The 24,336-nt window shown below is 45.0% G+C and overlaps 1 protein-coding gene across 1 annotated transcript in view; it reads right to left on the bottom strand.

The window, feature by feature from the left end:
- samd10b (sterile alpha motif domain containing 10b) overlaps nucleotides 1-801 on the bottom strand; it is a 138,510-nt gene extending 137,709 nt beyond the window's left edge. Inside the window, exon 1 of the mRNA XM_045693020.1 lies at nucleotides 486-801. Coding sequence (XP_045548976.1) covers nucleotides 486-498 — 13 coding nt within the window. The 5' untranslated portion in view covers nucleotides 499-801. The remainder of the gene's footprint in view (nucleotides 1-485) is intronic.
- Between the last annotated feature and the right edge of the window lie 23,535 nt (nucleotides 802-24,336).

The raw sequence follows: 24,336 nt of genomic DNA, 5'->3' as shown, positions 1-24,336 counted from the left end.
AATAGGACACAGTCAAGCTCCTTATGAAAGAGAACTTAATGGACTGAGGCTACTGACACAAACCTCACCAAGCAGACATACAGTGACCAACTACTGTTATACCAGTTCAAACTTCCTAGAAATGTTAACATGAGAAATCAGAACATTGCTCTGAGGGGAACTGTGAAATACAATGTATTACGTTATTTCTCCTGTATGGATGTTGACCTTTACGCAAAATTGACAAAGAACTGAGGATATCTCCCAAGTCCCCCAGTTTATTGACATCGTAATACCTCCACCCTAATAAACTGAGCAAACATGCTGTTATTGATGTTGAAAATATACCCCCCACAACCGATCTGTGAAAAAAAGAAGCCCTATTGATTTAACCTAACGCTTAATACAAAAATACACAGCCAATTACAAATATCATTATCTCTGTTTTATAAAAGGTAGACCAATGATTTAAATTAGTAGTTTCATGAATGAAACAGCGCTCTTACCGTCCACAGCCATAGTCGGTCTCAGTGTGTATCTATCTCTCCGTGGTTGCCTCAGTAATTGTCTCCCATTGCTTCTGTATCTGTCTGGCTAGCAGAGAGTATGTGCGTGAGAGACCGCACGATTTGGCAGTAGGCTACTGCGCGCGTTTGTGTGTGTAGCTGTGTGTGAGGACCGGTGAAGACTACACGGACAGATAGTCAGAGCACACCGTCTCATCACACCGTTTGTTTTCGGTAGTCCGCAGCCAACCGACTCCGTTGTTGTTAACTCCTCACCTTTTTCGTACATGACTGCGCCGAGAAACAAAAGGTCACCATTGAACACGCGCGTGTGCGCTGACATTGCGCACGCGCCCAGTCTAGGCTATGAGATGGTTTATGCAGGCTACAAGATGAAGCCTTAGATATTTTAATAATTTCTGTCAAATGAAACGTCCATTCAAATAGAAGAGAAAATATGTATCCATTGGGGTAAAGCCTAGAGTAGGCTAGACCATAATATTACACAACAGTATTTTATTAAACCCCCATATTCCTTTCGTGGGTAATCTTCCTCAATGGCTGCAATTACCAAGATAGCAATAGATAAAACAGTTATATAGCCTAGGCTATTGGGAGTTCATTAAAAATATATATATATTTAACGAGGCAAGTCAGTTAAGAATAAATTCTTATTTTACAATGACGGCCTACCCCTGCCAAACCGTACCTTATCCCGGACGACGCTGGGCCAATTGTGCGCCACCCTATGGGAAATTTGGTTAGATTCAAGAATAATCAAATGAATTGAACAAAGAAAATTCATTCCAGGCATTGTGTTGTTACAGTAAATAGATGGACCTAGTTGGACCTAGTTGTTCATCAACAGGATCCGTGTCCCCTGAACGAAAGAATCGGGATGAGAGGAGAGAAAAACATGAGTTGAGAACGCCGGATGGTCAAAGTAAGACCTGAAGCCCTCGCAGCTGCATTGACATTGGGAGACCTGCATTTCAACTACTTATCTAAATATAATAATAATAACAATAATAATAATAACAACAACAACAATAATATAATAATAACAATATATATTATATATATGCCAAGCACCATGCTTTACCAAATGAGCACCAGAAACCACTATCTTTGTCTCTGCATGACTAGAACGCTACTGGCAATCATTTCTGTTGGATGAAGAACAACAGGATACACTGCACTACAAAGGCCAAAGAAAGAAGAGAAAGAAAGTGGAGAAAGTGTCTGTTTAAATGTAATCTGTCAACTCAGTGTGCTAATTGAGGGTGTGGGTTTTCAGATGTAAGATGCCAGCTATGGAGGATTAGTGGTTTTTGTTGTACAGCACAGAGATCTAAGTTTTAAAGACTTCAAGGAATGTGAATGCCTGTAGAAGATAATCTCCTGGGTGAAGACAAACAACACAGGACAAGGTACTGGTTCTCCCATCAAGGCTTCATCACAATATATATGCCTAGAGTCGGTTCATGCACTGGTGTGTCAATCTAAGTAACATAATAAATAAATCCCAATTGAAATCCGTCATTTTAAGCTAGAGATATCTTTTTTTGTTGTTGCATTGGATGTGTCTCCATCCACTGCATCCTCTGATGTCGTACTTCCGCGTCTGCAGTGAAAGGTGGAAGAGCTAGATAGGTGTTTGTCAGACCACGAGACACCCCAGAAAATGGGTCTTCTCACGAAAACGTCTGTAGAGTCCGAATAGTTTGACCTACAAACTATTGACAACTCTATCGAAATGTGAGACTGTCACAAACACAATGGTATTCTCTGTTTTGCTCTTAGACCCCCACAAGTGTCACAGGACTAGTCTGGAGGTTATTGGTACCGGTTTAAAAAATGAATGGAAGTACGAGGGTACTGTTGTGCCTACCCAAAAAAGGGGTTAAGTATGTGTTACTCATTCCAGGGTTTTTCTTGATTTTTTACTATTTTGTACATTGCAGAATAATAGCGAAGACATACAAATATATATAAAAAAAAACACATGAAATCATGCAGTAACAAAAAAGGTGTTAACAAACGAAAATATACTTTAGATTTTAGATTCTTCAAAGTAGCCACCCTTTGCCTTGATGAAAGCTTTGCACACTCTTGGAATTCTCTCAACCAGCTTCATGAGGTAGTCACTTGGAATGCATTTCAATTAACAGGTGTACCTTGTTAAAAGTTAATTCGTGGAATTTACAGACACAGAGGAGACTGCGTGAATCAGGCCTTTATGGTTGACTTTCTGCAAAGAAACCATTACTAAAGAACACCAATAATAAGAAGAGACTTGCTTTGTTCAAGAAACACGAGCAATGGACATTAGACCGGTGGAAATCGGTCCTTTGGTCTGATGTGTCCAAATTTGAGATTTTTGGTTCCAACTGCCGTGTCTTTGTGAAATGCAGAATTGATGAATGTGTGGTTCCCACCATGAAGCATGGAGGAGGAGGTGTGATGGTGTGTGGGTGCTTTCCTGATGACACAGTCAGTGATTTATTTAAAATTCAAGGCACAATTAACCAGCATGGATATCACATCATTCTGCAGCGATATGCCATCCCATCTGGTTTGCACTTAGTGGGAGTATCATTTGTTTTTCAACAGGACAATGACCCAAAATACACCTCCAGGCTGTGTAAGTGCTTTTTGACCAATAAGGAGAGTGATGGAGTGCTGCATCAGATGACCTGGCCTCCACAATCACCCGACCTCAAACCAATTGAGATGGTTTGGGATGAGTTGGACCGCAGAGTGAAGGAAAAGCAGCCAACAAGTGCTCAGCATATGTGGGAACTCCTTCAAGCCTGTTGGAAAAACATTCATGAAGCTGATTGAGAGAATGCCAAGAGTGTGCAAAGTTGCCATCAAGGCAAAAGGTGGCTGCTTTGAAGAATCTCAAATATGAAATATATTTTGGTTTGTTTAACACTTTTTTGTTTATAGGACGAACACTTCAAAACCTTGTTTATTATGTCACGAACCGGCTCTTAGCCCATAATCAAAAGGGAGACAACACAGAGATAAAGGAATAACAAAACATTTGATATATTAATTAAAGTAAACTGTATATAATTAACAATGGTGTGTGTAGTCAGTAATCAGTAGTGTAAGTGAGTGGTTGTGTGTATAGATTGTGATAATGAGGGGTGTTGAGAGGTGCCAAAACAAACAAGCCACAAAATGCCACAACCAAAAACAACAGTGTGTCTGCGTGGAGAGAGTCTCCTCAATATATGGGGGAAAGGTGTATTTATCCTCGGGACACACCCAAGCCCAGGTGTGTCCCTTTTGGCTGACAACCCTCTCGGCTCCAGCGACATCCTATTAAGAAAAACAAGAGCAAAGAGAAAGAATTTGGCAGACAGAGTGGGAGGGTCGTTTTTGCCACCACTCATGCACTGGACTCGTGTGAACAAGAACACACATGAACGAACATGCATTACTGTAACGTGCACACACACACACACACACACACACACACACACACACACACACACACACACACACACACACACACACACACACACACACATACACACACACACACACTCACACTCACACTCACACACACACACACACACACACACACACACACACACACACACACACACACACTCACACTCACACTGGACCTGTTTCAAGAGGTGACAGCTAGTTTGGACATCCTGTCCTGTAAAGAGTTCAACCAATCTATCTTTAACGGTCCAGTAAATAATGAATCAGATGGAACATCATGTGCTGAGATCATCAGTGTCTGGTCCAAACTGTTATCCCAGTGTGTCTCTCCACAAGATGGTGAACTGCATACTGTAACTAGTAGCTTGTGAGCTAACTAACAGACGCCAGATTAAACTTTCATCATGTCATGTTCTATCATATGGCCGGCCATCGTCATGCCAACACATCTCTGCTCCGTTACCCTGACAATGTCAAACCCTACCAAGGGAGAGAGGGGGCTCACCCGCGGCGAGGACAGGCATAGTGAGGTTATTGATAAGACAGTTGTGTCTCTCTGCCAACGATGGTGGCAAGTAGCCTGGTCCCAGTTCTTTTTGTGCTTTAGCCAATTCCTCTGTTGTGCTTTTTTTCATACATATCTGGCGACCAGGCTAAGTGGAACGGTGAATTAGAGGAGAGGAGAGGAGAGGGGAGGAGGGTTGAGAAGAAGAGAGAGGAGAGAGAGGAGATACTTGTCTTGCCTGATCTCAGATTCAGGAAAGACTGTGTTTTCCTTAATTCCACACACAGAGCCCAAACCCTCTCCTTAAAGAGTTGTGTTCTCAGTCTCTATGTATTCAGGGAGTGCAGCGGAAGATGACAGAACACATTTGAGAAATATATTCCTATTCCCCACACTCTCCTACTGTGTGTGTGTGTGTGTGTGTGTGTGTGTGTGTGTGTGTGTGTGTGTGTGTGTGTGTGTGTGTGTGCGTGTACGTGCGTGTGTGTGTCATTCACATTCCACTCACACCCCGGTCCCAAGCCTTACTCTTATGCAAATTCTTAGGCTTAACAGGCGGCGAATTCGCTCTTTGCTCCACACACGCACGCACGCACACATGCACGCACACACACACCTACACACACCTACACACACACACACACACACACACACACACACACACACACACACACACACACACACACACACACACACACACACACACACACACACACACACACACACACACACACACACACACACACAATCTCTCTGTATCTGTCATGATTCATTTCAGTGGACAAAGCCGAGGCCTTTGTGCTCCCCCTACAGCGAAAGCTCTTCTCCTGCACGGTAAAGGCCTGTCTAGCCATGGAGAGAGAAGCCAAGGCATTCTGACAACACTACCTCTGATTCCTCTGATAACATGAAGAGTGACGCAATATTTCAGAGATAGTGTAGCAGGAATACCACATATCTCTCTCTGTAAGGTCGCAGTGATAATAAACAGTAACCCGTGCAGCAGAACAGAACAGTTCAAACACTAGATAAAGACTACAATAGATACGCACATATAGTGCAATCGCAAAGTATTCAAACCCCTTGACTTTTTCCACAATTTGTTACATTACAACCTTATTCTAAAATTTATTAAATCGTTTTTTCCCTCATCAATCTACGCACAATACCCCATGTTGACAAAGGAAACACCGGATTTTAGAAATGTTTGCCCCAAAATAAAAAATAAAAAATGAAATATCACATTTACATAAGTATTCTGACCCTTTACTCAGTACTTTGATAAAGCACCTTTGGCAGAGATTACAGTATTCTTGGATGGGGAGTGTTGCTGCACAGCTATTTTCTGGTCTTCCAGAGATGTTTGATTGGGTTCAAGTCCGGGCTCTGGCTGGACTCTGGCAGGACATTCAGAGACTTGTCCCGAGGCCACTCCTGCGTTGTCTTGGCTGTGTGCTTAGGGTTGCTGTCCTGTTGGAAGGTAAACCTTAGCCCCAGTCTGAGGTCCTGAGCACTCTAGAGCAGGTTTTCATCAAGGACGTCTCTGTACTTTGCTCTGTTCATCTTTCCCTTGATCCTGACTAGTCTCCCAGTCCCTGCAGCTGAAAAACATCTCCACAGCATGATACTGCCACCACCATGCTTCACCGTAAGGATGATGCCAGATTTCCTCCAGCTGTGACGCTTGGCATTCAGGCCAGAGAGTTCAATCTTGGTTTCATCAGACCAGAGAATCTTGTTTCTCATGGTATGAGAGTCTTTAGGTGTCTTTTGGCAAACTCCAAGTGGGCTGCCATGTGCCTTTTACTGAGGAGTGGCTTCCATCTGGCCCCTCTACCATAAAGTCCTGATTGGTGGAGTGCTGCAGAGATGGTTGTCCTTCTGGAAGGTTCTCCCATCTCCACAGAGGAACTCTGGAGCTCTGTCAGAGTGACCATCGGGTTATTGGTCCCCTGCCTGACCAAGGCCCATCTCCCCCGATTTCTCAGTTTGGCTCGGGCGGCCAGCACAAGGAAGAGTCTTGGTGGTTCCAAACTGCTTAGATTTAAGAATGATGAAGGCCACTGTGTTCTTGGGGACCTTCAATGCTGCAGACATTTTTTGGTACCCTTCCCAAGATCTGTGTCTCGACACAATCCTGTCTCGCTGTCACGACTTCCGCCGAAGTCGGTCCCTCTCCTGGTTCGGGCGGCGTTCGGCGGTCGACATCACCGGCCTTCTAGCCATCGCCGATCCACCTTTCATTTTCCATTGGTTTTGTCTTGTCTTCCCTCACACCTGGTTTCAATTCCATCAATTACATGTTGTGTATTTAACCCTCTGTTTCCCCCATGTCCTTGTCTGGAATTGTTTCTTGTAGTGATTGTGTACGTTATGCTGGTGGATACCGGGTTTTGTTTGACCCATTCATTGATTGTTCAGTTTACGGTGGTTTTAATGTTTATTAAACAACACCGTTGTAAATCAGTTTTCGCTCTCCTGCGCCCGACTTCTCTGCCACCAGTACGCACCCCGCTACACTCACAGCTCTACAGACAATTCCTTTGACCTTACGGCTTGGATGTTGCTCTGACATGCACTGTCAACTGTGTGCCTTTGCTAATCATGTCCAATCAATTGAATTTACCACAGGTGGACTTCAATCAAGTTGTAGAAACATCTCAAGGATGATCAATGGAAACAGGATGCACCTGAACTCAATTTCGAGTCTCATAGCAAACGGTCTCAATGCTTATGTAAATAAAATCTTTTCTGTTTCTTATTTTAAATATATGTGCAAAAATGTAGAAAAATCTGTTTTCGCTTTGTTGTTATGGGGTATTGTGTGTAGATTGATGAATATTTATTTTTATTCAATCAATTTATGGAATAAGGCTGTAACATAACAAAACATGGAAAAGGTCCATGGGCTTTAATACTTCCGAATGCACTGTATACTCTAAATACAATTTCATTGGATAATGCTGTTTCGTTGTTTTCGTCTGTTTTCTGTCTGTTTTCATGTTAATCTTATGGACACCAGAGCTAGCCATCCCATTCTGACATTCTGGTCTCTGTGATTCATTTCTGTTAAGTCCTCCAAGTCTCAATTCTCCCCATGACATCCAACAAAGATACGGCTGTAGATCAAATTCAAATCAAATTTATTTATATAGCCCTTCTTACATCAGCTGATATCTCAAAGTGCTGTACAGAAACCCAGCCTAAAACCCCAAACAGCAAGCAATGCAGGTGTAGAAGCACGGTGGCTAGGAAAAACTCCCTAGAAAGGCCAAAACCTAGGAAGAAACCTAGAGAGGAACCAGGCTATGAGGGGTGGCCAGTCCTCTTCTGGCTGTGCTGGGTGGAGATTATAACAGAACATGGCCAAGATGTTCAAATGTTCATAGATGACCAGCATGATCAAATAATAGTAATCACAGTGGTTGTCGAGGGTTTAACAGGTCAGCACGGCCAGGTGGACTGGGGACAGCAAGGAGTCATCATGCCAGGTAGTCCTGAGGCATGGTCCTAGGGCTCTGGTCCTCTAAGAGAGAGAAAGAAAGAAAGAAAGAAAGAAAGAAAGAAAGAGAGAAAGAGAGAATTAGAGGGAGCATAATTAAATTCACACAGGACACCGGATAAGACAGGAGAAATACTCCAGATATAACAGACTAACCCTACCCCCCCCCGACACATTAACAACTGCAGCATAAATGCTGGAGGCTGGGACAGGAGGGGTCAGGAGACACTGTGGCCCCATTTGATGATACCCCCAGACAGGGCCAAACAGGCAGGATATAACCCCACCCACATTGCCAAAGCACAGCCCCCACACCACTAGAGGGATATCTTCAACCACCAACTTACCATCCTGAGACAAGGCCGAGTATAGCCCACAAAGATCTCCGCCACGGCACAACCCAAGGGGGGGCGCCAACCCAGACAGGAAGACCACGTCAGTGACTCAACCCACTCAAGTGACGCACCCCTCCTAGGGACGGCATGGAAGAGCACCAATAAGCCAGTGACTCTGCCCCTGTAAAAGGGTTAGAGGCAGAGAATCACAGTGGAGAGAGGGGAACCGGCCAGGCAGAGACAGCAAGGGCGGATCGTTGCTCCAGTGCCTTTCCGTTCACCTTCACACTCCTGGGCCAGACTACACTCAATCATAGGACCTACTGAAGAGATGAGTCTTCAATAAAGACTTAAAGGTTGAGACCGAGTCTGCGTCTCTCACATGGGTAGGCAGACCATTCCATAAAAATGGAGCTCTATAGGAGAAAGCCCTGCCTCCAGCTGTTTGCTTATAAATTCTAGGGACAATTAGGAGGCCTGTGTCTTGTGACCGTAGCGCACGTGTAGGTATGTACGCACGTGTAGCCCATGTAATACTTTGTAGGTTAGCAGTAAAACCTTGAAATCAGCCCTTGCCTTAACAGGAAGCCAGTGTACATTTACATTTAAATTTATGTCATTTAGCAGACACTCTTATCCAGAGCGACTTACAAATTGGTGCATTCACCTTATGATATCCAATGGATCAACCACTTTACAATAGTACATCTATATCTTTTTTGTGGGGGGGGGGGGTTAGAAGGATTACTTTATCCTATCCCAGGTATTCCTTAAAGAGGTGGGGTTTCAGGTGTCTCCGGAAGGTGGTGATTGGCTCCGCTGTCCTGGCGTCGTGAGGGAGCTTGTTCCACCATTGGGGTGCCAGAGCAGCGAACAGTTTTGACTGTGCTGAGTGGGAGCTGTGCTTCCGCAGAGGTAGGGGGGCAGCAGGCCAGAGGTGGATGAACGCAGTGCCCTTGTTTGGGTGTAGGGACTGATCAGAGCCTGAAGGTACGGAGGTGCCGTTCCCCTCACAGCTCCGTAGGCAAGCACCATGGTCTTGTAGCAGATGCGAGCTTCAACTGGAAGCCAGTGGAGTGTGCGGAGTGACGTGAGAAAACTTGGGAAGATTGAACACCAGACGGGCTGCGGCGTTCTGGATGAGTTGTAGGGATTTAATGGCACAGCAGGGAGCCCAGCCAACAGCGAGTTGCAGTAATCCAGACAGGAGATGACAAGTGCCTGGATTAGTACCTGCGCCACTTCCTGTGTAAGGCAGGGTCGTACTCTGCGAATGTTGTAGAGCATGAACCTACAGGATCAGGTCACTGCCTTGATGTTAGCGGAGAACGACAGGGTGTTGTCCAGGGTCACACCAAGGCTCTTAGCACTCTGGGAGGAGGACACAATGGAGTTGTCAACCATGATGGTGAGATCATGGAACGGGCAGTCCTTCCCCGGGAAGAAGAGCAGCTCCATCTTGCCGAGGTTCAGCTTGAGGTGGTGATCCGTCATCCACACTGATATGTCTGCCAGACATGCAGTGATGTGATTCGCCACATGGTTATCAGAAGGGGGAAAGGAGAAGATTAATTGTGTGTCGTCTGTGTAGGAATGATAGGAGAGACCATTACATTTTTACATTTTAGTCATTTAGCAGACGCTCTTATCCAGAGTGACTTACAGTAGTGAATGCATACATTTCATTTTTCATTTCATACATGTTTTTTTTTTCGTACTTGCCCCCCCCGTGGGAATCGAACCCACAACCCTGGCGTTGCAAACACCATGCTCTACCAACTGAGCTACAGGGAAGGCTATATGAGGATATGACAGAGCCAAGTGACTTGGTGTATAGCGAGAATAGGAGAGGGCCTAGAACTGAGCCCTGGGGGACACCAGTGGTGAGAGCACGTGGTGCGGAGACGGATTCTCGCCACGCCACCTGGTAGGAGCGACCTGTCAGGTAGGACGCAATCCAAGAGTGAGCCGCGCTGGAGATGCTCAACTCGGAGAGGGTGGAGAGGAGGATCTGATGGTTCACAGTATCAAAGGCAGCAGATAGGTCTAGAAGGATGAGAGCAGAGGAGAGAGAGTTAGCTTTAGCAGTGTGGAGAGCCTCCGTGACACAGAGAAGAGCAGTCTCAGTTGAATGACCAGTCTTGAAACCTGACTGATTTGGATCGAGAAGGTCATTCTGAGAGAGATAGCAAGAGAGCTGGCCAAGGATGGCGCGCTCAAGAGTTTTGGAGAGAAAAGAAAGAAGGGATACTGGTCTGTAGTTGTTGACATCGGAGGGATCGAGTGTAGGTTTTTTGAGAAGGGGTGCAACTCTCGCTCTTTTGAAGACGGAAGGGATGTAGCCAGCGGTCAAGGATGAGTTAATGAGCGAGGTGAGGTAAGGGAGAACGTCTCCGGAGATGGTCTGGAGAAGAGAGGAGGGGATAGGGTCAAGCGGGCAGGTTGTTGGGCGGCCGGCCGTCACAAGTCGCAAGATTTCATCTGGAGAGAGAGGGGAGAAAGAGGTCAAAGCATAGGGTAGGGCAATGTGAGCAGGACCAGCGGTGTCGTTTGACTTAACAAACGAGGATCGGATGTCGTCAACCTTCTTTTCAAAATGATTGACGAAGTCATCTGCAGAGAGGGAGAGGGGGAGGAGGATTCAGGAGGGAGGAGAAGGTGGCAAAGAGCTTCCTAGGGTTAGAGGCAGATGCTTGGAATTTAGAGTGGTAGAAAGTTGCTTTAGCAGCAGATACAGAGGAAGAACATGTAGAGAGGAGGGAGTGAAAAGATGCCAGGTCCGCAGGGAGGCTAGTTTTTCTCCATTTCCGCTCGGCTGCCCAGAGCCCTGTTCTGTGAGATCGCAATGAGTCGTCAAGCCACGGAGCAGGAGGGGAGGACCAAGCCGGCCGGGAGGATAGGGGACATAAAGAGTCAAAGGATGCAGAAAGAGAGGAGAGGAGGGTTGAGGAGGCAGAATAAGGAGATTGGTTGGAGAAGGATTGAGCAGAGGGAAGAGATGATAGGATGGAAGAGGAGAGCATAGCGGGAGAGAGAGAGCGAAGGTTGCGACGGCGCAATACCATCTGAGTAGGGGCAGAGTGAGTAGTGTTGGAGGAGAGCGAGAGGGAAAAGGATACAAGGTAGGGGTCGGAGACTTGGAGGGGAGTTGCAGTGAGATTAGTAGAAGAACAGCAACTAGTAAAGATGAGGTCAAGCGTATTGCCTGCCTTGTGAATAGGGGGGGACGGTGAGAGGGTGAGGTTAAAAGAGGAGAGGAGTAGAAAGAAGGAGGCAGAGAGAAATGAGTCAAAGGTAGACGTAGGGAGGTTAAAGTCACCCAGAACTGTGAGGGGTGAGTCATCCTCAGGAAAGGAGCTTATCAAGGCGTCAAGCTCATTGATGAACTCTCCAAGGGAACCTGGAGGGCGATAAATGATAAGGAAGTTAACCTCCCTGGGCAAGGTGGGATTTAAAAATATTCCATTACCGTACTTCGAATCATGTCAAACGTTGTTTAAGCTTGAATGGGCTAGTGACTGTGACAGCATGGAGTTCAAAGGAGGAGATAGACAGATGGGTCAGGGGAGAAAGAGAGAATGTCCACTTGGGAGAGATGAGGATTCCAGTGCCACCACCCCGCTGACCAGATGCTCTCGGGGTATGCGAGAACACGTGGTCAGACGAGGAGAGAGCAGTATGAGTAGCAGTGTTTTCTGTGGTAATCCATGTTTCCGTCAGCGCCAAGAAGTCGAGGGACTGGAGGGTAGCATAGGCTGAGATGAACTCTGCCTTGTTGGCCGCAGACCGGCAGTTCCAGAAGCTGCCGGAGACCTGGGTCGTGCGCGCTGGGACCACCAGGTTAGAGTGGCAGCAGCCACGCGGTGTGAAGCGTTTGTATGGCCTGTGCAGAGGGGAGAGAACAGGGATAGACAGACACATAGTTGACAGGCTACAGAAGAGGCTACACTAATGCAAAGGAGATTGGAATGAAAATTAACTAAACAACAGGGGAAGCGAGGGAGCAGGGCCTCCCTCACTAACCTTTCACTGAAACACTCAGATCTAACTCTTCCAACTTCCACTTTAGAAATTATAATTGATGTAAACTACAGTGGTTCAATGTTTCAGGAATAGGCTCAAACTTAGTTTATTCAGCTAGATAACTTGGTACAGTATTCTTCTGTGAAACCCACCCAGTGCACCGTATCCTATGACACCGTAGCTAACTAGCATGCTAGCATCCAATAACACACGGTTAGCACCAATACTTGGTTACAACAAACTACCAATGGATCATACGTGTCCGTGTCTAGGTCCTTTCGTAACGCAGAACATTGGCTAGCTAACACAAAGTCAGTCCTGCTAGCTACACAAGTGGACTACACATCTCGAATGTTCAGAAAGTTAAGCTTAAATCTTATTGACTAAAATGATACAGTACTGCTAGCTGGTAACATTGGCCAGCTAGCAGTGGCTGCGTTGTTGACTTTGTTTGAAAATGTAGCTGGCTAGCTAACCTCGATAGTTTCTCTGTACTACACCTCTATCCTTGATACAAAGACAAAGACAACTATGATACAAAGACAACTATGTAGCTAGCTAACATTACACTAATCAAATCGTTCCGTTGTAATGTATTTAGTTAATACAGTACTGCTAGTTGGTAAAGTTGGCTAGCTAGCAGTGGCTGTGGTGTTGACTTTGTTTGGAAAACGGCGTTGCCGCGAATTAATATAGCTGGCTAGCTAACCTTGTTCGTTTCTCTAACTACACCCTTATCTTTGATACAAAGACAGCAAAGACAACTATGTAGCTAGCTAACATTACACTAATCAAATCGTTCCGTTGTGATGTATTAAGTTTCTACAGTACTGCTAGTGTAGGGAGGCTAGCACTATTCTACACATCTACAGTATAATTGAAACTGGGATGGGGAAACTAATCAGAGAGAGAGAGGGAGAGAGAAAATGAGAGAGCGAGAGAGAGAGAGAGAGAGAGAGAGAGAGAGAGAGAGAGAGAGAGAGAGAAAGAGAGGGATGGAGGGAGAGAGTGAGGGAGACAGATGGCAGACAACTGCAGTGTCTTGTTCATCCCTCTTTTAAAGTAGAAAATTATCTATTTCATTGTGTCCCGCTACTCCTCAGGGATGAAGTCTGCTTGCTCAGTACAGAAGGATGACATTTCTATCTTTCTATCTCTTTCACGGTCTCAGAATCTCTCCATCTTGCCAACTCTCACATCCTCAACCTCTCCCTCCCTTCCTCTCATTCTCCCTCCCTCTCATTCTCCCTCCCTGACATTCTCCCTCCCTCTCGCTATTTTTCCTCCTCTCTCCCTTTCGCCGCCTCTCTCTTATGCCCCTCTCTTCCTCCTTCTCTCTCCCGTCTGTCCAGTTAGGGCCAGTGTTGTGCCGTACCTGTCACAATTCATCAAAAGAAGGAAGTATTCTCCTCTTCACTCTCCACTTCTCCCCAGTGAGGAAAATAAGAATACAGACTCCATCTCAGCCAGATCCATCCCGTCAGAATAATTCTGGCCAGCACTGGGCTCCTGCAGACTGCTCAGTACAAGAGAACCACTTCCAGTCAATAAACTCACTTATCTGCTTGGTTGTCTCCCTGAATAAAAAGCAGAGGAGGAAAAATAAACTTAATCTGTGGAAGAAAATTAGCTTTGAAACTTAGAATCCATTATATAACCTTTATATAACCTTATATAAGTGTTACAAAGTCCAATGGTTGAATGTACTGAGGAGAGGCTGTGTAAATTATTACACATCTTACATTCCACCTCAGGTTAACAGTAAAGTATGTACAGTGTCATGATGTAGGAAGGTCATATTTATCCAAACAGTCAAGGTGACCTAGTACCCACAGAGACACAAAGAGAAAAAGAGAGAGAGACGGACAGAGAGAAGGAGAGAGAGACGGACAGAGAGGAGAGAGAGAGAAAGAGACGTGCTTGGAGTAAAGTCCTAGTGTAGGCAGGCACTGCAATTAGCAATATGAATGTTGTTCAATATTGACCCTTTTATATCCCTGTCATGTAAGATAACATATTGGCATTGAAAACAGAAGATCGATTACCCCTTTCTCCTCTGTCGTGTTTCAATGTCAAACAGACAAATTATTAGTGTGTCCTTACTGAAAGCTTTGTTATCTCACCAAGCTCAGTAGATCAATAAAGCTGCATTTCCCTGGCTATTTGTTACCTTAGTAGACTCTCCCTGACTATCCTAATTAGGAAGACGCTAACAGAAGAGAGAAGTGTTATGTCTTCCAAGGACACTGCTCTTTGTTTCAGAATTACACTCGCTAATCATTGCTAAATAAATCATTTATCCTCACAGGACCTCCTTTGTGTGTGTGTTTTCATGTGTGTGTGTGAGAGTGTGTGTGTGTGCACGTGTGCGTGTGAGCGTGCATGTGTGCATGAGTGCGTGTGTTTGTAATCTTTATGGAAAGGCAAGCACAGAGACCACGTTGAACTGAGAGACCATAATTGAGTTTAGCATGTGTGGATAAAATAAAAAAATGATGATGTCCATGGCCTATTTTGAGAGTTTTTCTTTCCTTGCACTGTTACGTCACTAACTTCAATCATTTATTTGTACATGAAATTAAATTGACAAAATGAGTTCACAATAAGGTTCACGCTGAAGCATGAAAACACACATCGAAGAAAGTATTAACTCTGTATATGTCTCTACAGTACATACTGTACCAATATGTTTATACAGTATGTTTGTGAATTCTTGTGTTTGAGTACAGATGTAGGATCTTAATTTGATCACCTTGTTTCAGGAGAACTTTCCCACAATGCAGGACCATTCTTACTTTTAGTGTATTTGAGGTTTAAAAAGGCTTCTGAAGTTTGTAATATCCACTTTGAAATGTCAGACTTGATTTTTCCTGATGAAAAATGTATCAACCCCTACAAAAATGACAATTAATTATACTCCACATTATAATTCATATTTCCTGATGCTGCAGGACTATTAAGACCCTACATCTGTATGTGGGTGTGCATTCATGTATGTACTTGTGAGGGTGCGTGTGTATATGTGTGTGTGCGTGCATGTGTGTGTTTGTGTGAACCATTTGTAATGCGGAACATTGCATTGACCGTTTCTCTCTCTCATGCCCTCTGCTTGTGTATAGACTATAGAGTGTACCGACAGCACTCTCAATCAATAAATCTTAAATTGAATACGTGATTGGTTTGAGACTGTGGCCATCTTTGTCCTTAACCTTCCACAGTGAGTCCCACTCACCACATTCACCCAACAACAGACACAGACTGCATCTCAAATGAAGCGAACCCTATTCCCTATCTAGTCTGACCAGGGCCCTATGTATCTGGAGCCCAAGACAGTCCATACTCCACCCACCTGGTAATAGGTTTTTACATTGTGATCTTCTCTGACCGTATGAAAAAGTTTCTAGTGCGGGTTTGATTGAATTGCACTCCTTAGTCCATTGTGACAGTAGAGAGGTCAGATTGTGTGATGAACCAGAGGACTGTGGGACTTTTCATTCCTGAACATACTGTACGTGTTGCTTGATAAATAGGTCAAAGGCACTCATGCACTGGACTCGTGTGAACAAGAACACACATGAACGAACATGCATTATTGTAACATGCAGACACACACTGTCACGCCCTGGCCATAGAGAGGGTTTTGTTCTCTATTTTGGTTAGGCCAGGGTGTGACTAGGGTGGGCATTCTATGTCCTTTTTTCTATGTTTTGTATTTCTTTGTTTTGGCCTGTTATGGCTCTCAATCAGGGACAGCTGTACATCGTTGTCACTGATTGGGAGCCATACTTAGGTAGCCTGTTTTCCTTTGGGTTTGGTGGGTAGTTTATTTCTGTTTAGTATATCTTACCTGACAGAACTGTTTGGCTGTTGTCTTTTGTTTCTCTGTTTATTGTGTTCTCAGTATAATAAATTAATGATGAGCACTAACCACGCTGCGCCTTGGTCTACTCCCTTCGACGGCCGTTACAGAACCACCCACCACAAACGGACCAAGCAGCATGGGAAGAAGGACTCCTGGACATGGGAGGATATCCTGGACGGAAAGGGATCCTACACATGGGAGGAGATCCTGGCTGGAAGGGATCGCCTCCCATAGGAACAGGTGGAGACAGCCAGGAGAGCGGATGCAGCAGGAGAGTGGAGCGAACGCTATGCTGGCACACGGCTGGCAAGGAAACCTGAGAGGCAGCCCCAGACATTTTTTTGGGGGGAGGGCACACGGGGAGTTGGGGTACGTCAGGCAATAGACCTGAGCTAACTCCTCGTGCTTATTATAAGGAGCGTTTGGCGTGGAGAGCACCGTGCTATGCGGAAGTGCCCATGGTCTCGCCCATCCGCACGCACAGTCCGGTGCGGTCGATACCAGCCCCCCGCAAATGCCGTGCTAGAGTGGGCATCCAGCCAGGGAGAAGTGCGCCGGCGCAGCACATCTGGCCACCAGTGCGTCTCCTAGGCCCAGGCTCTACGCCTGTTCTACGCACGGCAGCCATCATTCCTCAGCACAGCCCAGTTTGCCCTGTGTCAGCATTCTGCCCGTGCCGGGCTACAGTAACAACTCAGCAAGGACGGGTTGTGCAGGCTGTGCGCTCCAGACCTCCAGTGCGTCTTCAAGACCCAGTGTCTCCTGTGCCTGCTCCCAGAGCCAGGCCTCCCGCATGTCAGCCCAGCCTGGAGAGTCTTGTGCCTGCGCCCAGAGCCAGGCCTCCCGCATGTCTCCCCAGCCTGGTGAGTCCTGTGCCTGCTCCCAGAGCCAGGCCTCCCGCATGTCAGCCCAGCCTGGAGAGTCTTGTGCCTGCGCCCAGAGCCAGGCCTCCTGCATGCCTCCCCAGTCCGGAGCCGCCAGAGTCACCCGCCAGTCCGGAGCCGCCAGAGTCGCCCGCCAGTCCGGAGCCGCCAGAGTCGCCCGCCAGTCCGGCGCCTGTCCGGAGTCGCCCGCCAGTCCGGCGCCTGTCCGGAGTCGCCCGCCAGTCCGGCGCCTGTCCGGAGTCGCCCGCCAGTCCGGCGCCTGTCCGGAGTCGCCCGCCAGTCCGGCGCCTGTCCGGAGTCGCTCGCCAGTCCGGCGCCTGTCCGGAGTCGCCCGCCTGTCCGGCGCCTGTCCGGAGTCGCCCGCCTGTCCGGCGCCTGTCCGGAGTCGCCCGCCTGTCCGGCGCCTGTCTGGAGTCGCCCGCCAGTCCGGCGCCGCCAAAGTCGCCCACCTGTCCAGGGCCCGCTGCAAGGGTCCCCACTCCAGAGGCGCCACCTAAGTGGGCCAAGCCAAAGGTGGAGTGGGGTCCACGTCCCGCACCAGAGCCGCCGCCGTAAGTAAGGCCCACCCAGACCCTCCCCTTTAGAGTCAGGGTTTGCAGCCGGAGTCCGCACCTTTGGGGGGGGTACTGTCACGCCCTGGCCATAGAGAGGGTTTTGTTCTCTATTTTGGTTAGGCCAGGGTGTGACTAGGGTGGGCATTCTATGTCCTTTTTTCTATGTTTTGTATTTCTTTGTTTTGGCCTGTTATGGCTCTCAATCAGGGACAGTTGTACATCGTTGTCGCTGATTGGGAGCCATACTTAGGTAGCCTGTTTTCCTTTGGGTTTTGTGGGTGGTTTATTTCTGTTTAGTATATCTTACCAGACAGAACTGTTTGGCTGTCGTCTTTTGTTTCTCTGTTTATTGTGTTCTCAGTATAATATATTCATGATGAGCAATAACCACGCTGCGCCTTGGTCTACTCCCTTCGACAGCCGTTACACACACACACTAACACGCACGCACACACACACACATATTTACTCACACACACACACACTCACATACATACACTGTAATGCTGTCCGTTGTTATCATTCTTCATTTTTCTACACTATCATTTCCTACTATGTTTCGGAAACATTCAGCCAGATACTCCTGAAAATTATTGCAGGATTTGTTGTCATCTTTATTGAAATAAGTACAAATCAACATAATGCCTCATGAAGATTACCTAGAAGACCCACACTCCTCCTTGTCTGTGTTTACATATACTGCTTGATAAGTGTCAATCTCCTAACAGAAGATGCTTCTGGGTGATGACCTCACTGCTGTATGTTGCTAAATATAAAACATCACCCGGATAAGGTCCACTGATAATCAGTTTATGTGTGTGTGTGTGTGTGTGTGTGTGTGCCTTGTCTCGACTAAACTCTGCACCATCAAAACAACATCAGAGATCATCCCCTTGCCTAAACCTCTGTGTTTAGACGCTCAAGTCATTCCAGGTTAAAGGTTTACATAATCTATGAGACTACAAAGTACTGTCTCTCCCTCTCTCTCTTTTTCTCTCTCTGTATCTCTATCTCTCTCTCTCAATTCAATTCAAGTCAAGGAGATTTATTGGCATGGGAAACATGTTAACATTGCCAAAGCAAGTGAAGTAGATAATATACAGAAGTGAAATAAACAATAAAAATGAACAGTAAACATTACACTCACAGAAGTCTAAAAGAATAAAGTCATTGCAAATGTCATATCATGTAGTATATATACAGTGTTGAAACGATGTGCAAATAATTAAAGTACAAAAGGGAAAATAAATAAACATAAATATGGATTGTATTTACAATGGTGTTTGTTCTTCACTGGTTGCCCTTTTCTTGTGGCAACAGGTCACAAATCTTGCTGATGGCACACTGTGGTATTTCACCCAGTAGATATGGGAGTTTATCAAAATTGGGTTTGTTTTTGAATTCTTTGTGGATCTGTGTAATCTGAGGGAAATATGTGTCTCTAATATGGTCATACATTTGGCAGGAGGTTAGGAAGTGCAGCTCAGTTGCCACCTCATTTTGTGAGCAGTGCGCTCATATAACGGGAAGACAAAGTATGTGAACCCTTTAGAATTACCTGGATTTCTGCATAAATTGGTCATCAAATGTTATCTGATCTTCATCTAAGTCACAACAATAGACAAACACAGTTTTCTTAAACTAATAACACACAAACAACTATATGTTTTCATGTCTTTATTGAACACACCGTGTAAACATACACAGTGCAAGGTGGATAAAAGTATGTGAACCCTTAGATTTAATAACAGGTTGACCCTACTTTGGCAGCAATAACCTCAACCAAACATTTTCTGTAGTTTCTGTAGTTTCTGTAGTTTCTTCTCAGACCTGCACAACGGTTAGGAGGAATTTTGGACCATTCCTCTTTACAAAACTGTTTCAGTTCCACAACATTCTTGGGATGTCTGGTGTGAACTGCTCTCTGGAGGTCATGCTACAGCATCTCAATTGGGTTGAGATCAGGACTCTGACTGGGCCACTCCAGAAGGCATATTTTCTTCTGTTGAAGCCATTCTTTTGTTGGTATACTTCTGTGTTTTGGGTCGTTGTGCTGTTGCATCACCAAACTTCTGTTGCGCTTCAATTGGTGGACAGATAGCCTTACGTTCTCCTGAAAAATGTCTTGATACACTTGGGAATTCATTTTTTCGTTGATGATTGTAAGCTGTCCAGGCCCTGAGGCAGCAATGCAGCACCAAACCATGATGCTCCCTCCACCATACTTTACAGTTGGGATGAGGTTTTGATGTTGGTGTGCTGTGCCTTTTTTCTCCACATATAGTGTTGTGTGTTCCATTCAAACAACACAACTTTAGTTTCATCTGTCCACAGAATATTTTGCCAGTAGCGCTGTGAAACATTCAGGTGCTCTTTTGCGAACTTCAGATGTGCAGCATTGTTTGTGGACAGCAGTGGCTTCTTCCATGGTGTCCTCCCATGAACACCATTCTTGTTTAGTGTTTTACACATTGTAGACACGTCAACAGAGATGTTAGCCTCTTCCAGAGAGTTCTGTAAGTCTTTAGCTGACACTCTAGGATTCTTCTTAACCTCATTGAGCATTCTACACTGTGCACTTGCAGCCATCTTTGCAGGATGGCCACTGCTATGGAGAGTAGCAACAGCGCTGAACTTTCTCCATTTATAGACAATTTGTTTTACAATTTTGTAACCCTTTCCAGCATTATGCAAGGCAACAATTCTTCATCTTAGGTCTTTTGAGGCATGGTTGGTTTGAGGCATGGTTCACATCAGGAAATGCTTCTTGTGAATAGCAAACTTCCATTTTGTGAGTGTTTTTTATGGGGCAGTGCAGCTCTAACCAAAATCTCCAATCTCGACTCATTGATTCGACTCCAGGTTAGTTGACTCCTGACTCCAATTAGCTTTTGGTGAAGTCATTAGCCTAGGGGTTCACATACTTTTTCCAACCTACACTGTGAATGTTTAAGTGATGTATTCAATATAGACAAGAAAAATACAATAATGTGTGGTTTATTAGTTTAAACACACTGTGTTTGTCTATTGTTGTGACTTAGATGAAGATCAAATCAAATTGTATGTCAAATATATGCAGAAATCCAGGTAATTCGAAAGGGTTCGTATACTTTTTCTTGCCACTGTAGCCTGTCTTCTCTGAGAGACAGGTCTGCCTATGGCGGCCTTTGTCAATAGCAATGCTATGCTCACTGAGTCTGTACATAGTCAAAGCTTTCCTTAAATTTGGGTCAGTCACAGTGGTCAGGTATTCTGTGCTCTCTGTTTAGGGACAAATGGCATTCTAGTTTGTTCTGTTTTTTTGTTCATTCTTTCTAATGTGTCAAGTAATTATCTTTTTGTTTTCTCATGATTTGGTTGGGTCTAATTGTGTTGCTGTCCTGAGGCTCTGTAGGGTCTGTATGTGTTTGTGAACAGAGCCCCAGGACCAGTTTGCTTAGGGGACTCGTCTCCAGGTTCATCTCTCTGTAGGTGATGGCTTTGATATGGACGGTTTGGGAATCACTTCCTTTTAGTTTGCTGTAGAATTTAACGGCTCTTTTCTGGATTTTGATCATTAGCGGGTATCGGCCTAATTCTGCTCTGTGTGCATTATTTGGTGTTTTACGTTGTACACAGACGATATGTTGCAGAATTCTGCATGCATTTTCTCAATTTGGCGTTTGTCCATTTTGTGAATTCTTGGTTGGTGAGTGGGACCCCAGACCTCACAACCATAAAGGGTTGTGAGGTCTCTCTATCGATCTCCCTCATTCTATATCTGATTCAAGTATTTTTAGCCAGATCGTAATTGGAATGTCGAATTATATGTTTCTTTTGATGGCATAGAATGCACTTCTTGCCTTGTCGCTCTCTCTCTCTCTCTGTATCTCTCTCTCTCTGTCTCGCTGTCTCTATCTCTCTCTCTCTCTCTCTCTCCCTCTGTATCTCTCCCTCTCTGTCTCTCTTTCTCTGTCTCTCTGTCTCTCTCTATCTATCTCGCTCATTCTTTATCTTTTCTTCTCTCAAGGAAGTTTTGCTGCATTCAGAGGAAACGTTGCCAGCTGTTGCACGGCATTAGCAACACATCAAATCAAATCAAATGTTATTTGTCACATGCGCCGAATACAATGAGTGTAGACTTTACCGTGAAATGCTTGCTTACGAGCCCATCCCAGTGATAAAGAGTTAAAAATGAATAATAAAAATAAACATTTTAACACAAGAGGAATAAAATACACAAGAATGGAGCAAAATACAGCAAGTACCAGTACCAGATCAATGTGGAACTATATACAGGAAGTACCAGTACCAGATCAATGTGGAGCTATATACAGGGAGTACAAGTACCAGATCAATGTGGAACTATATACAGGAAGTACCAGTACCAGATCAATGTGGAGCTATATACAGGGAGTACCAGTATCAGATCAATGTGGAGCTATATACAGGAAGTACCAGTACCAGATCAATGTGGAGCTATATACAGGTAGTACCAGTACCAGATCAATGTGGAGCTATATACAGGAAGTACCAGTGCCGATCAATGTGGAGCTATATACAGGGAGTACAAGTCCCAGATGAATGTGGAGGTATATACAGGAAGTAACTGTACCAGATCAATGTGGAGCTATATACAGGGAGTACCAGTACCAGATCAATGTGGAGATATATACAGGAAGTACCAGTACCAGATCAATGTGGAGCTATATACAGGGAGTACCAGTACCAGATCAATGTGGAGCTATATACAGGGAGTACCAGTATCAGATCAATGTGGAGCTATATACAGGAAGTACCAGTACCAGATCAATGTGGAACTATATACAGGAAGTACCAGTACCAGATCAATGTGGAGCTATATACAGGAAGTACCAGTACCAGATCAATGTGGAACTATATACAGGAAGTACCAGTACCAGATCAATGTGGAGCAATATACAGGGAGTACCAGTACCAGATCAATGTGGAGCTATATACAGGGAGTACCAGTACCAGATCAATGTGGAGCTATACACAGGGAGTACCAGATCAATGTGGAGCTATATACAGGGAGTACCAGTACCAGATCAATGTGGAGCTATACACAGGGAGTATCAGATCAATGTGGAGCTATATACAGGGAGTACCAGTACCAGATCAATGTGGAACTATATACAGGAAGAACCAGTACCAGATCAATGTGGAGCTATATACAGAAAGTACCAGTACCAGATCAATGTGGAACTATATACAGGAAGTACCAGTACCAGATCAATGTGGAGCTATATACAGGAAGTACCAGTACCAGATCAATGTGGAGCAATATACAGGGAGTACCAGTACCAGATCAATGTGGAGCTATACACAGGGAGTACCAGTACCAGATCAATGTGGAGCTATATACAGGGAGTACCAGTACCAGATCATTGTGGAGCTATATACAGGGAGTACCAGCACCAGATCAATGTGGAACCATATACAGGGAGAACCAGTACCAGATCATTGTGGAACTATACACAGGGAGTACCAGTACCAGATCAATGTGGAGCTATATACAGGGAGTACCAGTGCCAGATCAATGTGGAGCTAAATACAGGGAGTACCAGTACCAGATCAATGTGGAGCTATATACAGGGAGTACCAGTACCAGATTAATGTGGAACTATATACAGGAAGTACCAGTACCAGATCAATGTGCAGAGGTACTATTTTATTTTACCTTTATTTACAAGGTATTTGAGGTAGATATTGGTTGTTTAGATTGATTATTTTTATTAGAACTGAGGTCGAACTGAGGTCGGGCGTTCGTATGCTTTAGTTTAACTTTACTCAGAAGTATGCTGGCATTACATACTTCACATGGCATACCCCTCCTGCTGTCTGGCTACGGTAAAACATGGAACTGGAATACTACAGTACCAATACACGGACTGTATTATGGCATAATGTTCACTTCATTACAGATATGTCCATAAAGGCAGGGTAAAGTGAATAGTCATCTGGATAGATAATAATAGGTAAAACATTTTTTTTTTAAAGCAGTATAGAAGCAGCATATGGGTGTTTATGTGTGTGTGTGTGTGTGTGTGCACGTGAGTGTATGTGGGTGCGTGTTGGTTTGCGTGTCTGTATGAAAAAAGGGTTCCAAAAGAGTTCTTCGGTTTTCCCAAAGGAGAACTCTTTTTGGTTACCGTTAGAACCATTTTTGTTCCAGGTAGAACTCTTTTGGGTTCCATGTAGAACCCTCAGCGGAAAGGGTTTTACATAGAACTCAAAAGGGTTTTACCTGGAACCAAAAAGGGTTCTTCAAAAGGTTCTCCATTGGTGACAGCAGAAGAACCGTTTAAGAATGTAGTGTATGTGAATGTGTGGGTATGTGAATGTGTGAATGTGTGGGTTTTGTATGAGAGTATCAGTGTAGTGTATGTGAGTGAGTGTGTATATGGTGTGCATACATAGTCTTGTGAGTGTGTATAGAGTTAGTGCAAGATAGTCTGGGGCAACATTGAATTAATTAACTATTTTGCGGTCTTATGACTATTTAGCAGTCTTATGGCTTGGGGATGAAGCTGTCTCGGAGCCTGTTAGTCCGAGAGCCAATGCTCTGGTACCGTTTGCCGGATGGTAGCAGAGTGAACAGTCTGTGGCTTGGTCGGCTGGAGACTTTGGCAATACTTTGGGCCTTCCTCTGACACTGCCTGATATAGAGGTCCTGGATGGCAGGGAGCTCGGCCCCAGTGATGTACTGGTCTGTCCGCAC

The sequence above is a fragment of the Salmo salar genome, chromosome ssa13, assembly GCF_905237065.1.
Source record: "Salmo salar chromosome ssa13, Ssal_v3.1, whole genome shotgun sequence".
In the NCBI taxonomy this organism is placed as follows: Eukaryota; Metazoa; Chordata; class Actinopteri; order Salmoniformes; family Salmonidae; genus Salmo; species Salmo salar.
This window is presented reverse-complemented; position numbering and strand designations above follow the sequence as displayed.